General features: G+C 42.7%; 1 protein-coding gene across 1 annotated transcript in view; it reads left to right on the forward strand.

Annotated features, from left to right (window-relative positions):
• The first annotated feature begins 19,687 nt into the window (after positions 1-19,687).
• The window catches only part of SAMD5 (sterile alpha motif domain containing 5), a 42,413-nt gene continuing 39,998 nt past the window's right edge, over positions 19,688-22,102 (forward strand). The window contains exon 1 of the mRNA XM_069488940.1: positions 19,688-20,152. Within this exon, the coding sequence (XP_069345041.1) occupies positions 19,688-20,152 (465 nt within the window). The remainder of the gene's footprint in view (positions 20,153-22,102) is intronic.

A 22,102-nucleotide genomic window follows, 5' to 3' on the forward strand; every position in this document is an offset into this window, starting at 1 on the left:
TAGCCCCTGTTCTCAAGTAGGTCGTAGTTAGTGGGACATACAGACACAAAAGTAGATAATATACAGCTTAGTGAGTGCCGAGATAGAGACGACTACATGGTATTATGGAAATACAAGATAAGAGGGTGAGGGGAAGGTTTCCTGTTGTAGCTACTCTGCAAAAGCAGACCCCCACCCAAATTTTGGCTCAGATGTCAAGACTGATGATGCCACATACACCCCAAGAGGGTATGGAAAGCTTTAGTACTTACGTAATTGAGGTCTCTGATGAGAGCACGGCAGGCCCCTCAGGCAGCCCCAGAATGGCTTGAGGATGCAGGGAAAGGAGACTGGCTCTGGGTTTTTACTGTGGATATGGGCTGGGTTTGAATCTCCCCTTGGAGCCAAGGGAGGGAGCATCCAGGCTGTCATATCAGCTTGTGGCACACCAGGGGAAGAGGAATGGGTGAGGCTTAAAAGCTGTCAGCAGACATCAAAAATGGAGTCCGATCCTATTATAGTCCCTGACCCCATTTCAGAGGAGTTGGGTGTAGTTAGGAAGCTTTCCTGGAGAAAGTCATGCCAGAGATAATATGAATCCTAAGAAAGGAATATTTATTTGTTTACTATTGTTCGTGTCTGCTCATAAATACATGGTAATTGCAAAAAAAGGAAAAATACAGTAAAGTACAAAGCAGAAATTAAAATTCACTCATGACCTTAACCATCCAAAGGCAATCACTGTTAAGATTTTTGTTCCTTCCTGTCTGGATTAGTTTGATAATTAGAAAAAAGAAATTATCTAATAAATGATAACGTTAATTTTTTCTGGTGTACATTTTATTAACTTTAGCTACTTTACAGTACACGTACCTTTTCTCCATGAAGTCTTGGTATAATTGCTGTTTTTAAACTTTTTGTATAAGAAAACTAACACTTCTATTCCATTTTCCTTACCATCTCTGGTGATGCTTTCAGCCTATTCTGTGTTTTTAAACATGGCAGAACTGAAGCTACTTTACTTTGTAAAAGTTTGCAAATCTGTATTTCTTTGTCAGAGAAGCGTTATTTTTACCATGTCTATTTTCATTTTGCTGTCAAGAAACTGCTGGCATTCAAACTTGACCTTTCTCATTCAAGTCTCTATTAGAACTAAGAATCACCAAAGGACCAATAGTTCTACACCACTCCACAAAGAATACAATGCACATTCCGAAATCCACATTCCCTTACCACTTTCATCTTCCCACTGCTTGAAGAACTTGTTAAATTCAGCAGAGAGAACCACAAACTTTCATGTTTAAAAAATTTCAAGGAGGTTTGACGATGATGCTTAGAAGACTTCAGTAGCCTTTAGAAGACTGATAGAACAGGCTTCATTTATCCCTCTAAAGCTCACATTTTCAAATTCCTTTTTGGTATATCTCAATTTTTTTTTTTTTCTATTGCCACCATTTGGGGGCAAAGAGGAAAAGGAACTCTCTTGTTCTGTCTTGCCTGTTCCCTAGTCCTCCCTGTTCATACCAATTTCACTATATTCTGTTTGGTGAATATCAGCCCACATAGTTCCACTACAAAACTAATGAAGTTAGCTCTGTCATAAGGCAAAGGTGGTCACAGCCTCATGCTCTGTGAAGGGAAGTCTCAAATGTGCAAGGGCCTTCAAAGACCTTGATTTTCATGGTGGTTCCCCGATAAATCCTCCCCTAGCTCCTCAAAAGAAGGCCGACTTTGGATCATAGAAACATGTAAACATATTTCCACTGCATTTGCATCAGACACATTTGTGTGAAGTATACGATACACATGTATGCAGACTGACATTTCTATTTCAAAGGGGAAATGCATTTTGGACCCTTGCCTTTGTGGAATCACCAGCTGAGTGTGTTCAGATATTTATGTAGAACACAAAGCCTAAAACCTTTACTATCTGTCCCTTTATAGAAGTCTGGCCGTCCCTGCCACAGTTGCCCATGCTCACACAGAGAGAAGTGTTAATGTAAGCCACGAGTTGGTAGCTGATATGGCACTATAAGCATTTGAATTAATTGCAAAATATTGCTAGTTACTGACTTATAAAATAATAAAATTATACCCATTGCAGAAATGTGTGAGAATGGGGAATAACGTTCAGGACAGGACACTGGACTCACATGGTACAGAAAACAAGGCAAGGGACTTGGAAAGAAGGCACATGGCCCACTGTGTAACTTTTCCTCAAGGCCTCATTAGTTCCTACAACTTAACTAGACTGTGATGAAAATAATTGCAAAACCTATAGACCTTTGAGGAAAATACACAAATAAGCTTCATCTTACTCAACAGATATTAAATGAACTTGACTTGGCGCTGTGTATACAAAGCTATAAATGTCTAGTTTGTTTCTCAAGAAGCTTAATAATAATATTTGTCAACATTTACAGAGGTTTTATTATGTGCCAAATACCATTCTAAGTACTTTAGCTGAATTATCTAATTTAATTCCCCCAGCAGCTCTATGAAGTAGGTACTGTAAGTGTCATCTCATTTTATAGAGGAAATCCTGTGCCTTAGAGAAGTTCAATAACTTGCCCAAGGCCATGCAACTATAAAGATTTGCTGTAACACAGTGTAACGAAAGGTTCAGATACTTAACCATATTGTACACCATCTCCCTGAAGACCCCAGTCCTGTGTGGCAGGTGCTCTGATGGGGGTGGGGGCAGAAGGTGGGGGGAGGGGATCCCATTTTAAAACACCGTGAGGAGGGTGGGGTTACTAGAGAGGCCTTCCCAGAGTCTGGAACGATAAACAGGATCATATCAGGCGTAGTAGGGGAGGATACATTTTAGCCCTCCCAAGTCATTCTCAGCCACAGGCAATAAAGATCTAGCCCACAGGCTTAGCTCTACCTCGTCTATCTCTTTTTTTTTTTTTTTTTTAATAATTTTTCTATTCTTTATCCTCCCTAGTAATCCTTTATCTACCTCATGTCTTAACAAATCCCCTTCAAGTTGTAGGGTAAATTAGGAGCATAGCATCTCTCCATCTCTCCCTTCCTTCTGTCCTAAGCCCACATGAGATGCCAAGTTGAAGGTTTCCTCTCTCTTCTCCCAACCCTCATCTGTGCCTTCCATGCTGTGCGAGAGGGCTGCATCCCTGCCCCCTTCCTTGGGGCTCTTTCTGTCACGCTGTAACTGTTAGATGCCACCTCATGCTGTGTGACCCCACATCTTCCCCTGTCCAGCCTCCCCATGATGAATGACAGGTTTCCCCCAGGCCTTATCATCACAGGTGACATTGCAGTGAACATCCTTATAGACCTTTGGGATATATACGTGTGTATACACACACACACACACACACACACACACAAACACATACATACTGGAGGAGAATTGCTGAATCTTTGAACCAGTCTGTACCATACCTCCCAGGAATGTTTGCAGTTTTCATCTTTCTACCATCTATCATCCATGTACCTATCCATCTATCTATCAATTAATCTTCTATCTATCTACCTAATCCCAGTACATAGGATAGGTATTACATGTGACATTGTACTTGGCAAGGTAATGTTTGGCATTTTCCATCACGTTCTTCATCCCATAGTCATCAGTGTCTGAAACCACACATCAGATCTCATCACTACATATGTGCTTAGCATGCAGCTGGCGAGGTGCCCACGGCCACTCATTCTTATAACCAGCCAAGCGCTTGTTCACTGTGTTACCATCAGTGTTTAGGTGTCTGTGCTTCCCATTGTACAGCAAGTCCTCAAGGGCAGCGACAGAGTGTACTCACTTTTATATCTGTAGGGCCTTTCACAGTGTGCTCAACACATAGCTGTTGACTCTCATAAGGAGGGAACAGAGGATTGAAGAATCAGTTTGGAAGGAAAGATGATTATATTTTGAGCAGATGGAATTAAATATCACTTTAATTAATAGTGAGACATTCATGTATATTTGTTCTTCAGGAAGACTAAAACCTTGGATCTACAGCAAAAAGAGAGAGTTTGGGGACCGGGTTGCAGCTGTAGCTTTTGAGTCATTACTAGTGAATCAGTGAATTGCATGGGGAGGAAGAAGTATATTGAGAGAACGCTGGAAAACGGTTTGTTTCTCAGTAAGCAAAGGATGGTCCTTTGCTAAAGTCGGGCCAGAGGAGAGGCTCAGAAAGGTTTACCTGCAAGAGGGGAATCAGTAGGGTGTCACCAAGGCCAAGGGAGGATGGATAACAGAAGAGAACAGTGTCATGACGGCAAGGCAGTAGGGTCAGAGGAGACCAGGAAGAGGCCGTTGACTCTGAAAATTTTATTTCACTGATGTCTTCAATAGAGCCTATTAGTTTGTATTGATTTTAAGAAATGTACAACATTTGTTTCTCTTTTATCTATAGAAACAATTTTGTACTTTTTTTTGTCCTAACTTGATAGAAGACTTGAAATACCTATATAAAGAAGAAATTCAGAATGTAATATTAATAGTTTCATGAAAAAATGGAATTTTACTGAAAGAAGTCATGTTAAAATATTTCGGTTGTAGATCACACTGTGCAAGGCTTCAAAAAAACCAAACCATTAGCTAATTCCCTTAGCTCCTCATATCGTATAAGAGTTCCTTTGAGAGTGTAGGAGATGTTTGTAATTTCTTAAATGAGCTATGTGCATTTTAAAGAAAGGGATAATCCTATATCTTTCCACCACATGCTTACATCGACATCATTTGCTCCAAAGAAACCTACCCTTACCTAGAAATTCCACAAGAAACTAGAAGACATGTGAACATAAGTTCCCGCAAGGTTACATAATTTATCCTCGTAGTCTTATTTGTCATCGGGTATCTTCTTTGTTGAATTTCCATTTTCATGCACACCCTAAGGTTTTTGTCAAAAAAATTTAAACTTTTTCTGCATTAATCTCATAGAACTTGCTGGAGAACGTAGTTTTTTTCAAAGATCTTAAATTTCTACCGCTTCAGAAAAAGTCTACTTTATAGCTTTTATATTTTATAAATCTTTCATGGTGATTTTTGTAAGTTATTCCCACCTTCCTTTTAGCAATCAAATCATAATCTTTTGGAATTTTCTGGAAAGAAAAAAAATGGCCTTAAGTCATTTTCTGTTATTTCCAGGAATAGAATAAAATTAATGCAATAAAACTTAAAAAAGAAATTCTTCCTTTCATATAGCTTTTGTGCTCATTTCTTTTATTTCTTTTGTATCTAAAATTTATGTCTCTCTGTGCCCACAGCCAGTGACTTGTAAATAGTCTTTGCCCATCTATATCACTGATGTCAGGCCCTGGAGAAAAGATTTTTTAGTCCTGTGATTTCCTTTCCTATAGTATTTTCAGAGTGGCAGGTTACATTAAGGTGATTTTGATTAGAATGTGAGTTGGGTTCTCTGGAATTCTGTCAGTGTAGCCAATCTGTCCTCGTCTTTCTCCCATCAATGCTGGTGCTCCTTTCACTGGTGCAGTCAATGGTGCTCCAAGCCTCCAGGTATCAATGGTCTTCACGACCATCAGGACGGTTGCCCGGATGGTTCCAGTAGGTTCTTTATCATGCTAATTTTTTAAAAAGTTATAATCCTATACTATGAAGTTTGTATTAGTCAGAATATTAATTAGACAATTTTTTCTTTGCTCTATGCTGGATAACAGAAAAGACTGTCGGTTTGTATGATTGTCTGTTTTTTCATTTCCTATATGTACATCCTGTCTTGCATGTTACTCTGTGCTTTTTTCTGAGTCAAGGTTTGGTAACCGTGAACCCTCCACTGGCTCTGCACCAGCACTGGAGCATCTCGATCAGCTAAAGGAGAACGTGCAATCCTGCTGTCTGGTCTCCTTCAAGTTTATGACCATAATCTCAAGTGTGACCCTCAGATTCCTGGCATCCCTGTGCCATTTGTCTAGCCCGTTTACTGTTCCACTCTGTAGGATGACTGTTTCTGCACCATCTCCCAGCGCCCTGGTCCTCCTCTTCTCCATGCAGGTCACCTTGCCTTTGGGCTGTCAGTCAGAATAGAACTTCCACATCCTTCCATCACCAAATCTGCTAACTCAGCTGCAGCTGTGCCCACAGACGCCACCTTCCCAGCTGTTACATGCAGGATGGACCCTCTGGGTTCCTACCCAAGGCCAGGCACTCCGCTCGTGCACTGGGCTCCATCCCCTCCCACCTCCTGACGACTTCGTTCCTGCATCATCTACCTACCTTCCCTTCTCTCCTGGGTCCTTCCCTTCTGCAGATCCATATGCAGTGACTTCTCCCGCCATTAATGAGACCCTTCCTTTACCACGCACCCCTCTCCAGCCTTTACCCCACTTCTCGGGTCCCTTACTCATGACTCGTTGAAGCAATGGCTCATTGCCATCTCCACATCCTCTCCTCAGTCTCTCTTGAGCCCGCTCCAGCTGGGACTGCTCCTGACATAGCCAGAAACTGACCTCTGTGGTGCCCGATTGAAAGTCAGTTTCAGCCATCATCTCTCTAGACCTCACAGCAGCATGGGGCACAGCTGGCCATTGCCTTGTTGAAACAGCTGGATTCCCAGATTCCAGCTCCCTTCCTCACTGGCTGTTCCTTTTCCTTCCCTCCTGTGGCTCCTCAGAGTTCCTTCCTGAGAGCCCCAAGCTTTAGCCTTGCCCTTGTTCAATCTAATCATTTTGTCCCATGACTTTAAATATCAACTACATGCTGAAATGGACCAGGCTTGTGTCTCTGAGACCCCTCTCCCCTAGCTGCAGACTCGCCTGGACCATGCCACATGAGGCTCTGTGTCTGCAGGAGAACTCTTGCTTTCTCCCCACGCCCACGCCCAAACTCCCTCCTTTTCTGTCCCAGGCATTATATTATTTCATGGGTAAAAATTTCATCTGTAATCTATAATATAAAAAAACTCTACATTAAAAAAAAGAAAATGCACAGCGCTAAAATAGCATATCACAACTAAAAATTAAAAATAATTTCTTAAATATTGACAAATTTCTAGTCAATGTTCACATTTTTTCATTTTCTAATAGCAATTTTTAACAATGTTTGTGTGAATCAGGTTCCAGAAAAGTTGCACATTTTAAAATTGGCTGATCTGACGTTTATTATGTCTCTTGTGGAAGTATCTCTCTCTCTCTCTCTCTCAATTCCTCCTGCTCTCCTGCCCCCCATTTTTGTTGAATAAACCACGTCATTTTTGTCTGCACAGTTTCCCTTAGTCTGTATTTTGCTGATTGCGTCTCCCACATGTTCATTGTTGTATTTCTTATAAATTGGTAGTTAGGTATAGATAGAGCTTTGATCAGATTCAGGCTCAACACAGTTTTAGCAGGACTACTTCATAGGTGGTGTTGTCTACTTCCACTAGAAAGAAATAATGTCCAAACTTCTCTATTTTTGTGATACTGACAGCCATTGATAATAGTACTTAGATCAGTAACTATCAAACTTTTTGTTTTATGAGTGTATCCGTATTCTTAAAAGTTACTAAGTGTCCTGCAAAGCTTTTGTTTATGTGGATTTTATCTGTGGATATTTATTATATTAAGAATTAAAAATGAGAAAACTTTAAAATAATTATTTGTTTCAAATAACAACAAGCCCTTACAAGTCAACCTAAGTAACATATTTTTTTAATCTGAAATCACTCTATTTTCCAAAGTAAAAAATTTGTAAGAAGGGAACAGCGTTTTACATTTTTCCAAATCTCTTTACTGTCTAGCTTAATAGAAGACAGCCAGATTCTCCTTTCTGTGTCTCTTTCAGTCTGTTGCAATATGTTGCTTTAGTTGAAGTATCTGAAGAAATTCAGCCTCGCAAAGATGTATAATTGGAAGTGGAAGGATTATTTTAATTAACGACCTTTTCAGATAATTATAGATAGTCTTCTTTACCAAGATTAGACAAATGGTAGTTTAGTAAAGGTTAGTTGCAGTGTAAAGCCTGAAACCATGTCAATATTAACTTTCCTGTTACATTACAAATCCATTGGTTTATCTTCCTCTTTTAATGATCTCTTACCTATGCATGATTTTGTGACATCATTTGAAAAAACTGATATGTGTGATCTTACAAAGGAGGACCTATTTCATTATTCAATATCAAAAAACCCCCACATTTATTAATAACCACTGGTGTTATTAGAAAAGCCTGTAAGTATCAGGAAGCTGCCAAACTCATGGTAACAAATACAAGTTTTCCAAGATTCAAATTTTTATTTGAAAGCTTGAATCTTAACCATTAGCAAGAAATAATACTGTTAGTTGCTTACTTGAAATGTCAGATGTATTTCACTCATTTTCAAGAAAATACCTGCCAAATAACCAACTCTGTATAACTATATCTTTTCTGTCAGTCATTTCTTAAAGGGAAAATGATTTTTCCTGAAGAAAGTGGGTAATTCATCTGGCAACTCAAACAATCACAAAAGTGGTCTTTGAAGAGGCGGCCATCACGGGCCACAGTGCAGCCCAAGTGCCTTATACGCATGCCCTGTCTTATTACATGGAATATTGTTTTAAAGTACTCAAAGGGCAAGATTTAATACAATTAATAATTTTTACTGCTCCATGAAGGAAATTCTTAAGTGCCCCTGTCTTTTTTCCCTGCAGTGCGTGGTAGTAAAGAACATAACAGCTACTAGTAGCATGGTTGGTGCCACTGCCTTGATTTGTGCTGGGGCACCAGCTGTTTTGCCCCCACCATTGCTTCTGTACCATCAATGTCAATGTTAACACAGTGAAAAAGGTCAATAATGTCTTAGCATTGCCATGCAAACAATATTGAACTTGTGATCTCCCTGGAAGAGTCCTAGGGGTCTTCAGCAGTCTATACTTAGAAATCTGCTGGCTTAGATCAACTCCATTAGGAGTCGCATTAGTGATACCATAATTTACTTAGCTGGAATACGTTTATAAAGAAACTCCTTCTCATCAATGATTTTGTGTCCCGTGGTACAGATCATATAAGAAAAACAGAAAAAGTATTTGAGACATTCCTTTATGTATCAGTATTCACAATAATGAAGTAGTTCTCTAATGTTCTCTAAAGGTCACCTATTAAGGTTTTATTAAAATATTACATGAACTTATGAGTTTAAACATATTTGATGGGTTCCAAACCAATTAAATTACTACTTCTATTGGTAATGCTCAAATTATTACACCTTTGCCTGCTGGGAACTCATTCAGGTTGTTTGCTGAGTCCTTTTGGCATGGCCCTGGCTGTCTTTGATAGATTTCTTGCTTTCTGATATGAAAAAATTTTCCAGGCTCATCTGTTCATTTCCTGCTGTTGTCTACAAACAGGATTCCAAACCTAGAATCGGGGAATTTTTTCAAGGAGCCCTAGTTCCTTTTAGTGGGAAATGGTTTTAGAGAACACAATTTGGGTGCTAGAGATCTTATTACTATTGGGTCAATCATTGTTTCTAAATCTTTTCATAGACAGAGCTGGAAATTATGGGTTTTCTTTAAAAAGATAAAAATACATTATGAGGTCATACTGATATTTCAAATTAAAATTTAAGATAACAGACTTTTTATTTAAACCCATTGATCTTACAACTGTATCTCCTTTCAATTATGCCGAAAATCTTGGATCTCAACAACACTAACAATTATTCATTTGATTTATACCATATTATAATGTAACAATTGCAGTATAATAATCCCAATGCTACCATCCACAGTCTCATTACTGAAAACAGTTTACGATTCATTGCTGTTCTTTTTTCCATAGGGTAATTCCATCAGGCATGTATGGTCAAATTATTATTTTTTTAACATTTCTTAGAATAGCCCCTCTCAGTGTGGTTATGCCACTACAAGACAAGCAGGTTCATTTTTTTTGTATTTTACTCCTAATTTGGGGAGTTTGCTTTTTTAAATTTCATTTTGTTTTCTGAATGTGTAAAATGTTTTCATGATTCCACAGTCAAATGTATGAAACAAAATATATTCAAAGATGTCCAAATATAGAACCATCCTCATATAGTCACCTAATTTTTGACAAAGCGGGAAAGAATATACTCTGGGGACAAGAATTCCTATTCAACAAATGGTGCTGGGAGAATTGGTTAGCCACTTGTAGAAGACTGAAACAGGACCCACAGCTTTCACCTCTCACAAAAATCAAATCACGGTGGATAACAGACTTAAACCTTAGGCGTGATACAATCAGAATTGTAGAAGAAAATGTAGGAAAGACTCTTACAGACATTGGCCTAGGCAAAGAATTTATGAAGAAGACCCCCAAGGCAATCACAGCAGCAACAAAAATAAATGAATGGGACATGATTAAATTAAAAAGCTTCTGCACAGCCAAAGAAACAGTCCAGAGAATAAACAGACCACCTACAGAATGGGAAAAAATTTTTGCATACTACACATCAGATAAAGGACTGATAACAAGAATCTATTTAGAACTCAGGAAAATCAGCAAGAAAAAATCAAGCAACCCTATCAAAAAGTGGGCAAAGGACATGAATAGAAATTTTTCAAAAGAAGATATAAAAATGGCTAACAAACATATGAAAAAGTGTTCAACATCTCTAATCATCAGGGAAATGCAAATCAAAACCACAATGAGATATCACTTAACCCCAGTGAGAATGGCCTTTATCAAAAAAACCCAAAACAACACATGTTGGCGTGGGTGTGGAGAGACAGGAACACTAATACACTGCTGGTGGGACTGCAAACTAGTGCAACCCCTGTGGAAAGCATTATGGAGGTATCTTAAACAGATTCAAGTAGACCTGCCATTTGACCCAGCAATCCCATTACTGGGCATATACCCAAAGGAAAAAAGGTCATTCTGTAACAAAGGCACGTGTACCCAAATATTTATAGCAGCACAATTCACAATAGCAAAGATGTGGAAACAACCCAAATGCCCATCAATACATGATTGGATTAGTAAACTGTGGTATATGTATACCATGGAATATTACTCAGCTATAAGGAATGATGAAGATACGACATCTCTATGGTTCTCCTGGAGAGAGTTGGAACCCATTATATTAAGTGAAGTATCCCAAGAATGGAAAAACAAGCATCACATGTACTCACCAGAAAATTGGTTTCCCTGATCATCACCTAAATACAAATCTGGGAACGACACCAATTGGATATCAGACTGAGGTGGGGGGTGGGGGAGGGGATGGGGGTATGCCTACACAATGAGTGCATTGCGCACCGTTTGGGGAGTGGTAACACTTGAAGGTGCTGACTCGGGAAAGGGGGGGTGGGGAAAAAAATATGAAACTATTGTTTTTAACTTGCACTGTTCACTTAATAATTTATCATGAATATTTCCCATATTATTTCATATCATTGTACAAGAAATAATGTATACATTATGAGGACATACTGTATCTAACAAGATATACTGTTAGACTCTTTGATTCTGTAAAATTAAATTGAAAAAAATAAAAAAGGAGAGAAAAAAAAAAAAAAAAAAAAAAACCAAAGATGTCTAGGTCCTATCCTCATCCCCTCTACTGTATTCCATCCATCCTTCTTTAGGTAATCATTTCTCAAATTGTATGTTTCTCCTTCCATTGTTTTATATTAACAGATATACATTCATACCTCCTCCATTTTATATAAAGAGTAGCATACTAATACGTACTTTTCTCCACCTTGCTTCCCCCCCACATACAGTTGACCCTTGAACAACATGGGAGTAAGAGGTGCCAACCCCACGTTGCAGTCAAAAATCTGAGCAAGTCTTTTGAATTTCCAGAAATTTAACTACCAATAGCCTACTGTTCACCAGAAGCCTTACTAATAACATAAACAGTCAGTTAACACATTTTTATATATGCAATATATACTATATTGTTATAGTAAAGTAATCTAGAAAAAAGGAAATATTATTAAGAAAAGCATAAGGAAAATATATTTACTATTCATTAAGTAGAAGTGGATCATCATAAAGGTCTTTATCCTTGTCATCTTCAAGCTGATAGGCAGAGGAGGAGGAGAAAAGGAGGGTTGGTCCTGCTGTCTCAGAGGTGGAAGAGAATCCATGTATAAATAGATCCATGAGGTTCAAGCTCATGTTGTTCAAGGGCCAACTGTAGTGACATACCCTGAAGATCACTTCATTCCAGTGTACAGAAATAGTCTTCAATCCTTTTAACAGTTGTCAAGTACTTCATTGTGGTGATGTACCACAGCTTATTCCATCACTCCCTTATTAATGGACGTGTGGGTTGGCTCCAAAATTTAGTTATTACAAAGAGTGCTGTGATGAATAGTCTTGTGCATACTTTTACCTTTTAAATTTTTGCTAGTGATCTTCGGGATAGAGTTCTAGACGTGGGATTGTACAAGTTCAAGGGAAAATGCACTTGAAATTTGTTGTATATTGCCAAAGCCCCTCCATAGGCATTGTTCTGTATTCAGTTATTTTTTCTCATTTCTGTATTTACTGTTTTACCCTCTACTTCAAGCTCGGGCTAGGACTGTGCACACATTTCTGCTTTACCCTGTTAAGTATTGCCAAAAGCATGCGAGAAGTAGACGGAAGGGCCAGAAAAAGAAGGATCCAGGGACTAGCTGCTTTCTGCTTTGTTTCCTCTTTCTGTCAGCATCACCATGGCTGGTCACAGTTTTCTAAGTAGGAGTAGGTTACAGTTCCCAGTTTTCCACACTTCTAGAACTCACTCTGAGGTATCCACACCAGCCAGTCAGCAGTCCCTCCTCAGAAGTCTGAGTCTTTGCTCTGCAAGGTCCTCCTGAGGTTCCTATAGGCCCAGCTGGTGTTCCTTCCTCCAGGTCTGATGGGGGTCTTTCTGCTCACCAAGCAGGCAGGACTCCCTTCTCAGAATTATGGGTCCCAGCTCAGCAGGGGTGCTTCTCCCAGTTTCTAATTCTTACAATCCCAACCTTCTTCTTTTGTCCCCCCAGTCTTTAAGGATAATAGCTACTTCTTGAAGTTACTACATGCGGGATACCTCAGGGTTTATTTTGCCCTTTAGATTCTTGGATACCTGGTTAACAATTTTGTTTCTATTAAATTAAATAATGTGGACTCTACTTTCCTAAGTCAGACCAACAAAGAGGTTACACCATTTTGTCTTTATTTTTACCCTCTGTCTATGAGAATTCTTGTTTCTCTTCAGCCTTGCCAACAGAATTTGTTGCTCAACTTAAGGATTTTTGCTCATCTGATAGGGAAGAGAAGGTCTCTCAGTATATTAACATTATTAGTTTGAATGTGCATTTTTCTTACTTTGAGGGGAGTAGAGAATCATTTCAAAGGAAGATCCATTTGTTTTTTTTTCCTGGGAACTCATTTTTCCAGAGGCCTGTTGGCTTTTTCCTTCTTTATTTTTAGGTGCTTTCTCGGTATCAGCTATATCAAACTTTGATTGCTCTATAGGCTCTAAACTTTTTTCCCACAAGGTCAAAGTATCCTTTGTCTTTTTATTTTGCTAATAGAGCTTTTTTTTTTCCATGCAAAGGTTTATCAGATTTATGTGATCAAAAATATCAACATTTTTTTTAAGCACTGCTGCCTTCAGAATTAGGAAAGATTTCCCCAATCCCAGATTATAGAGGAACATATCCATGTTTTCTTTTAATTAAGTATACCGTTTCATCTTAGTCTTTAAATTTCTGATACATCTGGAATTCATCCTGTTGTAAAGTATAAGGGATATGCCATCTATATTATTTTTCTAGGAAGCTCCCTGAAAACCCTCTTTCCTTGCCCGTGACCACAGAAAGTTCTCTGAGGCCACGGCATGCTGGCTGAGAGCATGATGCGAAGACCCTGTCCCTGGTCCAAGCTGTGGGCTGGGCTGACTCAGACAAGACAGCTGAATGATCCCAAGGAAGAGTCTGAAATTTGGCTTTGCTCAAAGTGTTAAGCTCAAAAGTTTTGAAGATATATTCAAAACATGTCCTATTTCTGGATTTGCCAACCATACTTTTAGGAACTGGGCTTTGCTGATGTAAGGATCCTATGCACCACCTAGGTCTTGTCTTTATATGTCTGTAAATAGGATCTAACATTTCATACATATGTAAAAAGTGGCCTCCAAGGTCAGGGATAGTTTCAAAACTGGGATGTACTCCATCCTGCCTGTTCCAAAGCTGGAAAGGGGGCAAGATCTCACGTGTCCATAAGAGCTCTAATTATGAGCAGGTTTCTTATAAGTTAAGGGGTCAAGAGTAATAAAGTATCTATTTCAATAGCAAGTTTAAACCAGATAAGAAGAACTAAAGATTTTAAAACAAATACATAAAATTACTTTCCCTGAAGAGGGACCAACGACCTCTCAGTCATCAGAAGCCAAGTAGGTCTTAGGAAGTAGATCCCACGGAATCACTGTCCTAACTCCTGTATGGGAAGAGAACATCAGATGGGAACAACTGTTGTTTATTGAATTTGGATAACTGGTCAAAAATTGAATGATTTCCTTGTAGTACTTATATAAATAACTTGCACTTGTCTGAAATAGCATCTATCAATACAATAAGGTTATATAACCTAATGTTAGGTGCTAAGCTAACCTGCTGAGTTAGAACAGAAAAGAAGAAGGTATTCCCAAGAGCTGCCGGTCGTTGTCTAACAAAACACTGCATCTGTCACTTTTGCCTTCAGAGACACTGGATTCATCCTTTCCTTCTCGAGTGCATTTTAAAATATAAAATTTTGGGGGGATTACCAGGGACGAGAGAATAAGAAGTGTTTAAAATGGATTTAATTTTATTTCTCTATCACTAATACAGTCTCTAGCTTGGCTGTCTTTCTGTTAGTGACCTCTAAGTCTATGACTTCTTGAACATGCATTTTTCCCCATTGTTCCTTCTTTGAAGAAAGAAAGGCCTGTTATAACAGCAATGAATAATCTAATGGAATCCTGCTGCTACTCCCTACTGTTCCTTGTCTTTCCTTCTTTCATATGTGTGTTGTCACACACAAGTCTAATGTATACAGCTCAGACATATTAACAGACACCCCCACCCAGCCTGCCCTCAATTAAGTTGCCAACCCAACGCCTCACTCCCAGCCACTGGAGAAAGATTGCCTGTTACATCACTCAAGCCCATTATTCTCATTTCTCCCCATGGCATCCATTACTTCTAGATGCTTTTTAGCTCATAGTTGAAGCCCAGGCAAGACATATTTTGCATTTTAAGATTAATATTATATATCTTTGACTTTTACAAGGCTAGACACCCTGGGGACTGACATTTAATAGATGTTAATGGAATTTAATTTTTAACACATGCTAGGTGCGAACATTTATCTTCTAAATAAAATTGTATATGAAACCTAATGGGGCACCAAGAAAATCTCATAACAAATTATTTTGCACTCTAGATCCTTAAATTGAGTTACTGAGCAAAGTAGAAGAGCTGTTTTTTGATATTTAGGATTTAAGACCTGAATATAATTATCATTAATTAATGACACAGAGTATCAACAGGCATTTTGCCATAATGATTACCATTGCAAAACAGTTCTAAAATGCTGCCTAAAAAGAAACTTTGTGCACAACCTATTTTCTTGTTAATTTTCATTAGGCAAAGGGCAATGGTTTTCACTGGGGCAAAATAAAGTCTGGCCCCAAATATATTAAATAATCAGCATGATAAACATTTTCAAAATTTTTTATGTAAAGAAAAAAACTCTAATAAAGCAAAACCACTCAAAATTAACTTGTAGAATCATAGTTATTTGACAATGTATGCTGAATAAATTAATGTGGTGGTCTAAGGCTGTGACTAGGAGCATAATAGCCACTGTTTTGTTTAAGTACATTTTTCTCTGGATGTCAAATGTAGTTTGATTTCAAATTTTGGCTAATGTTATGATTCACAGAATTTCACTAATACTAAAAATAGACGAAATCACCCCCTTTGTACCTTTGTAATCTTCACAATTTGTGAACTATCATATAAAAAACTATGTTTATTCTCTACATATTTAAAACGCTGAAATCTCTCCAGTTCCAATTAAGGAAGAAAAACTCTTCTCTTTTTGCTTTAGTGTCTGGCACTGAAGTGCCTACTTAATAAACATTTGATGAGTAAATGAATGATTTTGACAGTAGTCAGGTGCTTACAGCAAAAATGAGGTAATGCAGTATTGCAAAGAGCAACGTAAGGCCACAGATCTGGGTTCTTGTCCCAGTTCCATCACAAATTAGCTGTGTGACCTTAGGTAAGAAACTTGATCTTTCTGAGCCTGGACTTCTTCCATGTGTTTGAATGCTGGAGATGATCTCACAGGGTCTTTTTTCTAGCTCTAAAAGGTACAGTTCCAAATTGTAAAATTAGCCAATCATTGTTCTTGCCAGTTTTACTTTGGACTATAGCCAAGGGCCTCTATAGGACGTAGACACATTTAGACTGCACAACTTCTGCATTTGAGATTACATGTAGTAGCCTCTAGAATGAAATCTATAAAGAGGTTCCCTATGCTAAGGCAAATAGTAGAAAGGTACAAGCCTCAAGGGTTTACACAAAGAAGAATTGAGCAAGTGTAGGAGAAGCGTATAAGAGAAGTAGAAGGGAAACCTGGAGAAAAAAAAAAAAAGTCTCTTTAGCTCAGAACTAGTGAAGTCTCCAGATAGCAGGTTTCTTCTAGAGGTCAAAAGTGAGTAGGTTTTATGTAGTATTTATGAGTTATTAACAAATGATTAATTTATAAAAGGCTTCCCTTCCAAAGAGAGGACCAGGGTGCTTTATTTCCTAATTGGATAGTGCTGCTGCCAGTCAGGGAGGCTCTTTGACAAGGCAGGTGTGCTCTTGTCTCTGTCCTGATTTACTGTTTGACCCTGGGCAAGTCATCATCTTCCCCCAAACCAGCTGCCCTGATTATAAAATGGAAATCAAAATACTCACAGCCTTCACTGAAGATTGAGACAAGATGAGTGTCTAAGTTCCCAGAGGGGAAAAGGCTGTATGTAAGGCAGCAAAGAACTGCTAAGTAGTACTATCGGGCTTTTCACACAACTTGGGAAAGAAAAAAACAGGACAATACAAGTCTGAAGTTTTAAGTTTTCCAGTTTTTTTTTTTTTTTTTTTTTTTTTTTTTTAAAGACTGGTCTCTCAGAACCAGCCCTAATTTTTCCTGCATGTTACATGAGCTGAAGCTTGCGAGATTAGTTGGTTAGTAGTGGGAAGGGTGGGGTTAGTTTGTTAGTAGTGGGGAGGGTGGGGTTAATTGGTTAGCAGTGGGGAGGGTCAGGTTAGTTGGTTAGTAGTGAGAAGGCTGGTGCCGGATTTACCCCCAGCGTTATAACCCCGAGCTCCATCGTGAGCAGTCATCTTGGGCAAATTAGTTTCGATGCCTCAATTTCTTCACCTGTAGGATATTGGATAATCCTGCTACTTACCATATATGTACCGATATATGTATAGACGCCTGGCATAGAGTAATTTCCCAATAAATATTTGCTGATAACTTCTGCTTCTTAGCATCATTCAAACTGCTGGAATATTTTCCCTTTAAAAATCCAAGGTCCTTATGAGAGAGTGCTGGGATATAAAGATGAACGTGACGTAAACATTTGTACTTTAAAGAGAGTATGGAACTAATGCAACGCCATCACTTCCTTCCTCTGAATACAGCTTGGGGACGTGGACAACGCCCGCGCGGACGCGAGGGGGCACTGCGAGCCTGCTTTGGCGAGGTAGAGGCGGCGACGGCGCGGGGAGGGGTGGGTTGGGCGCTTCCAGCGACCCAGCGCCCAGACGCGTCGCCACCTAGCAGGGTCTGCGACCCGCACTCGGGCTCCGGAAGGGGCGGCCTGGGTGACGCAGGGCTGGGGCCACACACAGCCCCACTGGTCTTCGCATAGGTCTCTTCCCTTCCTCCCCAAGCATACGGTCGTTTTTAGCAGCTGTTCTTAATTCGACATTCCTGAGTCCCAGGTCTTGGGAAAACCAGAATCCCCTGCAACTACAGGGAATATTTTGTGTGCGTCTACGTCGGGTATTATCCTGGGCAAAAGGACCAAACCGATCAATTCTTTAAGGGGTTCGGATCCCAAGAGGGGGTTAAGCTCTTTTGATTTAGGGAAAGACGCCCCCTCACCTCCCCGCCCAAAGGCCCAACGCGTAGGTTGGGAAAGGACTCTGAAATCACCGAATGGCCACCTACCAAGGTCAGGCAAGAGGCTGGCACTCCCCCGAGGACTTCTTCAGAAAAAGGGTCAGGTCAGGTCCTGAAACATCTCAGGTACGAAGCTGAATCGCTCCTCTGAGAAAAGAGGAGACAGTATGCCCGTCCCCATGGTCCTTTCCTTCCCCATGAGGACAGACACAGGGAAATGCGGTCGAGGCGTTCTGTCTGTTCCACCTGCCGCTCGGGTCCCCATTCCCAGGCGGTTTGGCCCAATGGGGAAACTCGGTTGATTTTCTTACTCCCTAGAGTGAAAGTGCTGATGGGCGGAGATGTCCGAGCGTCCCCTCTAACGGGAGCTGCTTGGAGCTGTATCGATTCCCAGGCGATCCCGGGGCGGGAGGAGAGAGGGTCTGCTCTGATTCCCGGGCTCCAGGACTGAACGCCTCGCAGTGTCCCCGGGGGCACAGCCGCCCAGGGCGCGCGGGCAGAATACAAGGGTGGGGAGCCAGGAGAGAAAGCATAGTGCAGGCAGGAGTTCGGGGCCGGGCAGAAAGCAGGGTGGGGGACCCGGCGGGACGCGCCGACCGAGGAGAAACTACAACCCATCGCAAACTTTCGCAGACCCAGGAGTCTAGGAAGGGCGAGCCAAGCAGAATAGCAGCCTCTCCCGACGCCCCGCGAGCCCCGCTGCAGCGAGGAGGGGCCACGCGCACGCCAGCTGGACGCGGGCGGTCCCCACCTCGCGCCCACCCGCCGGGGCAAAGCGCCGCGGCTCCGGGCACTGAGCGGGCGCCCACGGAAGAAGCCAGACCGCCGGACTCTGGGCTGCGCAGGGGATCCGAGGAAGGGGGATTCAAGGCGGATCGGGAAGGCAGAAGGGACACTCTGCCTCGAAGCCTCGCCCAGCGCGGCGGGGCGGCGGGGATGTGCCCTTGGGCGGCCCTTGGGCGCGCAGGCTCGGGAAGAAGTGAGCGCAGTGACTTCCATGGGCTAGAGGAGTAGGATTTAAAAGAAATGTGAAAAGCGATCCAGGCCTGCCGGTGGGCCCGGCAGCTTACAGGCTCCCCTCTAGGAGGACGACAGTGACTGCACTCGCGAAGACGAGGCGCGCCCGGCTGCCGCGGGTCTGAGCGGAGGAGTCGCCTCTCCGGCGAGGGACGCGTGTGCAGACGCCAGCGGCAGCGGCCGGATAGCGACATGCGGCGCGCGGCCCCGGGACGGTTCGGGCTGGGGAAACTCCGGGGCGGCGCGGCGCGGCGCTGACCCCGCGCGGGTCCGAGGGGGGTGCCCGGGCCCCGCCCGCCTCCGCCCCCTCCCGCGCCCGCCCCGCGCCCCTCCCCGCGGCGGCGGCGCATCCAGGGGCGGCGCGGAGCCGAGCGGAGCGGCTCGCCCAGCCGCCAGTGCCTGCGAGCTCCGCGGCTGCTTGGGGAATTCACTCTGCTGCTTGCTCACTTCTCCCTTCCTCTGCCTGCTCTGGATGGCTCTCGGTCTCCGGCCCGAGCCTTTCCTTTGAAAGGAAAACTTTGCTGCGATTTCTCTTTCCTCTTGGAGGAGAGGATTAAAAGTTCCAGGAACTGGTGCCGGCCGTGCCGTTTGGGCGCCGGGAGGGTGTGCGCCGGCGGGGTGCCCAGTCCCACCATGTGCACCAACATAGTTTACGAGTGGCTCAAAGCGCTGCAGCTCCCGCAGTACGCGGAGTCCTTCGTGGATAACGGCTACGATGACCTGGAGGTGTGCAAGCAGATCGGGGACCCGGACCTGGACGCCATCGGGGTGCTGGCGCCCGCGCACCGCCGCCGCATCCTAGAAGCCGTGCGCCGGCTGCGGGAGCAGGACGCCGCCGCCGCCGGCCTCTACTTCACGCTGGAGCCGCAGCCGCAGCCAGCGCCCCCCGGGCCGCTCGCGGAAGCCGTCCCCACTGGCCGCCGGGGGGAGCCGTGCGGCGGCCCGGCCCACGGCACCCGTGGGGACCCCCGCGGCCAGACCACCGCCCCCCGCAGCAGAGAGCTGGTGAGCTACCCCAAACTGAAGCTGAAGATCATGATAAGGGATAAGCTCGTCCGGGACGGCATCCACCTGAGCAAGCCCCCGTACTCCCGCAAGGTAAGGGGGCGCCGCCTGGGCGGCCGGGGGCGCGCGGCGGGAGGGGACGCGGCTCAGCCGCTTCTGCCAAGGCTTGTTAGCCCGTTCCACGTGACAACGGGGAGGCCAGGATGCTTTGGGTGTCTGGGACTCTTTTCTATTTTCTTTCTTTATTAGGTCTTTCTTCCTTTCTTCCTGGTGGTTAAGACAAGATCCCACACCCAGCCGTTAAGGCTAAACTAGGACCAACCCTCTGCATAGTCTGCGTGCTCACCTGTTAGGAATTGAACTCGCGGTGCTTCTTCTGATAGCAAAGGAAAGTTCCTAATGCCTTCTGTAGTAGTGTTTGGGTCTGCAGGGTACCGGAAAATTGGTTAATGCCTACACTTTTTTTGACCTTTTTTTTTTTTTCTCTTTCTTTTCCTTTTTGAGTTTTGAGAAACTCGCAAGAAACTCGTTAAAGAGTGGGAATTCATGCCCTCTCGCTCTCAATTCCGTGAAACTGAATCTTGTACCGTTAACATGGACATTCTTGGGGAGAAAGTTAAGGAAACACGGGTCTGTGCACTTGAGACAAGTCCCCAAACTTAAGTATACCGGAGGTGATAAGGTGTCAGGGACATTGGAAATAATAGGGCCACCTCGGTGTGCTTCGGGGGTCCGTGCTGTCACCAGTTTGGTTTATTAATAATCCAGACGAGATGAAGTAGGTACAGCTGTGACTTCTAGAAAGTCTGAGTGGACCCGCATTTGGGAGAGGAGGACAGAGCACGTGGAAGTGACCTAGGTAGGACTTCTCTGCAGAGGGAGCCTGAGGGAGGGACCTGGAAGTTCTGAAAGGTGGAGTGGGCTTTGCTTAATTAAGTAGCAGCAGGTGTTAGTTCCCACCAGAGCTCTGCCTCTAGCTCTGAGTCTGTTCAGTGTGGGTTTCTGCAGCTGTGGAGTAGAGGGTCCTGGCATGACAGAGAAACAGACAGCACAGGTGACCCTCAGGATGGCTGGAGCTACACAGGACTATGAGCATCTCAGTTTGAAAATCAAGACTTAGAGAAGCCCAGGAAGATGATGATGGCAAAGCTACTCAGCTGGCCGTAAACACAATACCTGAACCAGAAACATGGATAATCTAAATGTTGTATGAGCAACTTGGGCCCTCATAGTATCGTTTTATAGTCTCAAGTAATGATCATAATGCTTGGATTTAAGGAAGTTCGAGGGAAAGCTTTGTAAAAAGTAGATGACAATATCTAGGATTGATGGAAATAAGGGCTTTACCATTATGCATCTGTCATCTCGCAGGTAAGATAGGCAATTCAGATAACCTGCCTGAGCATATAGATTCATTTTATAAGGAGGATATAAAGAGGGCAGGTTAGAAAGACAGTTTGCCTCAAATTAAACTCATGTTCTGGTTACCCACTCTGACTGTGCTACGGATGTGTGCCCAAAGCCAGAAAGGAGAGGAGAACACCACCTTCCCAGGCGGTTAAGTCGCAGGTCTGTCTTGTGTGGATAGAGGCGCTCGGCTGTCAGCATAGAGACTTGGTCCTGGACACAGCAGGTCAAAGGAGATGAAAGCCAGTTAGATGTTTGTTATTAACATCCCAGGAAGTAAGGTGGGTTTGGGTGAGAGAATGTGAGTACCTGCGCACATGGTGAGAGCGCAGCTTAAGTCCTGGCCAGAAACGGATGCAGAGAGCAAGGTAACTTACTAGGGCTTCCTTGGTCTTCAGGAAAAGTGCTGTGTTAGGGGCTGGGAGGGCGGGGACACTGCACTGGAGGTAAGAGGGGTGTGCATGAAGTGACAGATTTTGTTTGATTCTTGAAAAGCAAAAAGTACAAGGCTGAATATCAAACATAGAAGCTGGAAAAGGATTTTAAGGGCATGAAATATCTGAGTGTAGGCTTTGAACTGTGTGCTCCTGCCTAGATCAGTGAGTGATTATGGTAGTGCCTTTGCATAAGTACAAT

Source organism: Eulemur rufifrons, chromosome 15, assembly GCF_041146395.1.
Source record: "Eulemur rufifrons isolate Redbay chromosome 15, OSU_ERuf_1, whole genome shotgun sequence".
NCBI lineage: Eukaryota > Metazoa > Chordata > Mammalia > Primates > Lemuridae > Eulemur > Eulemur rufifrons.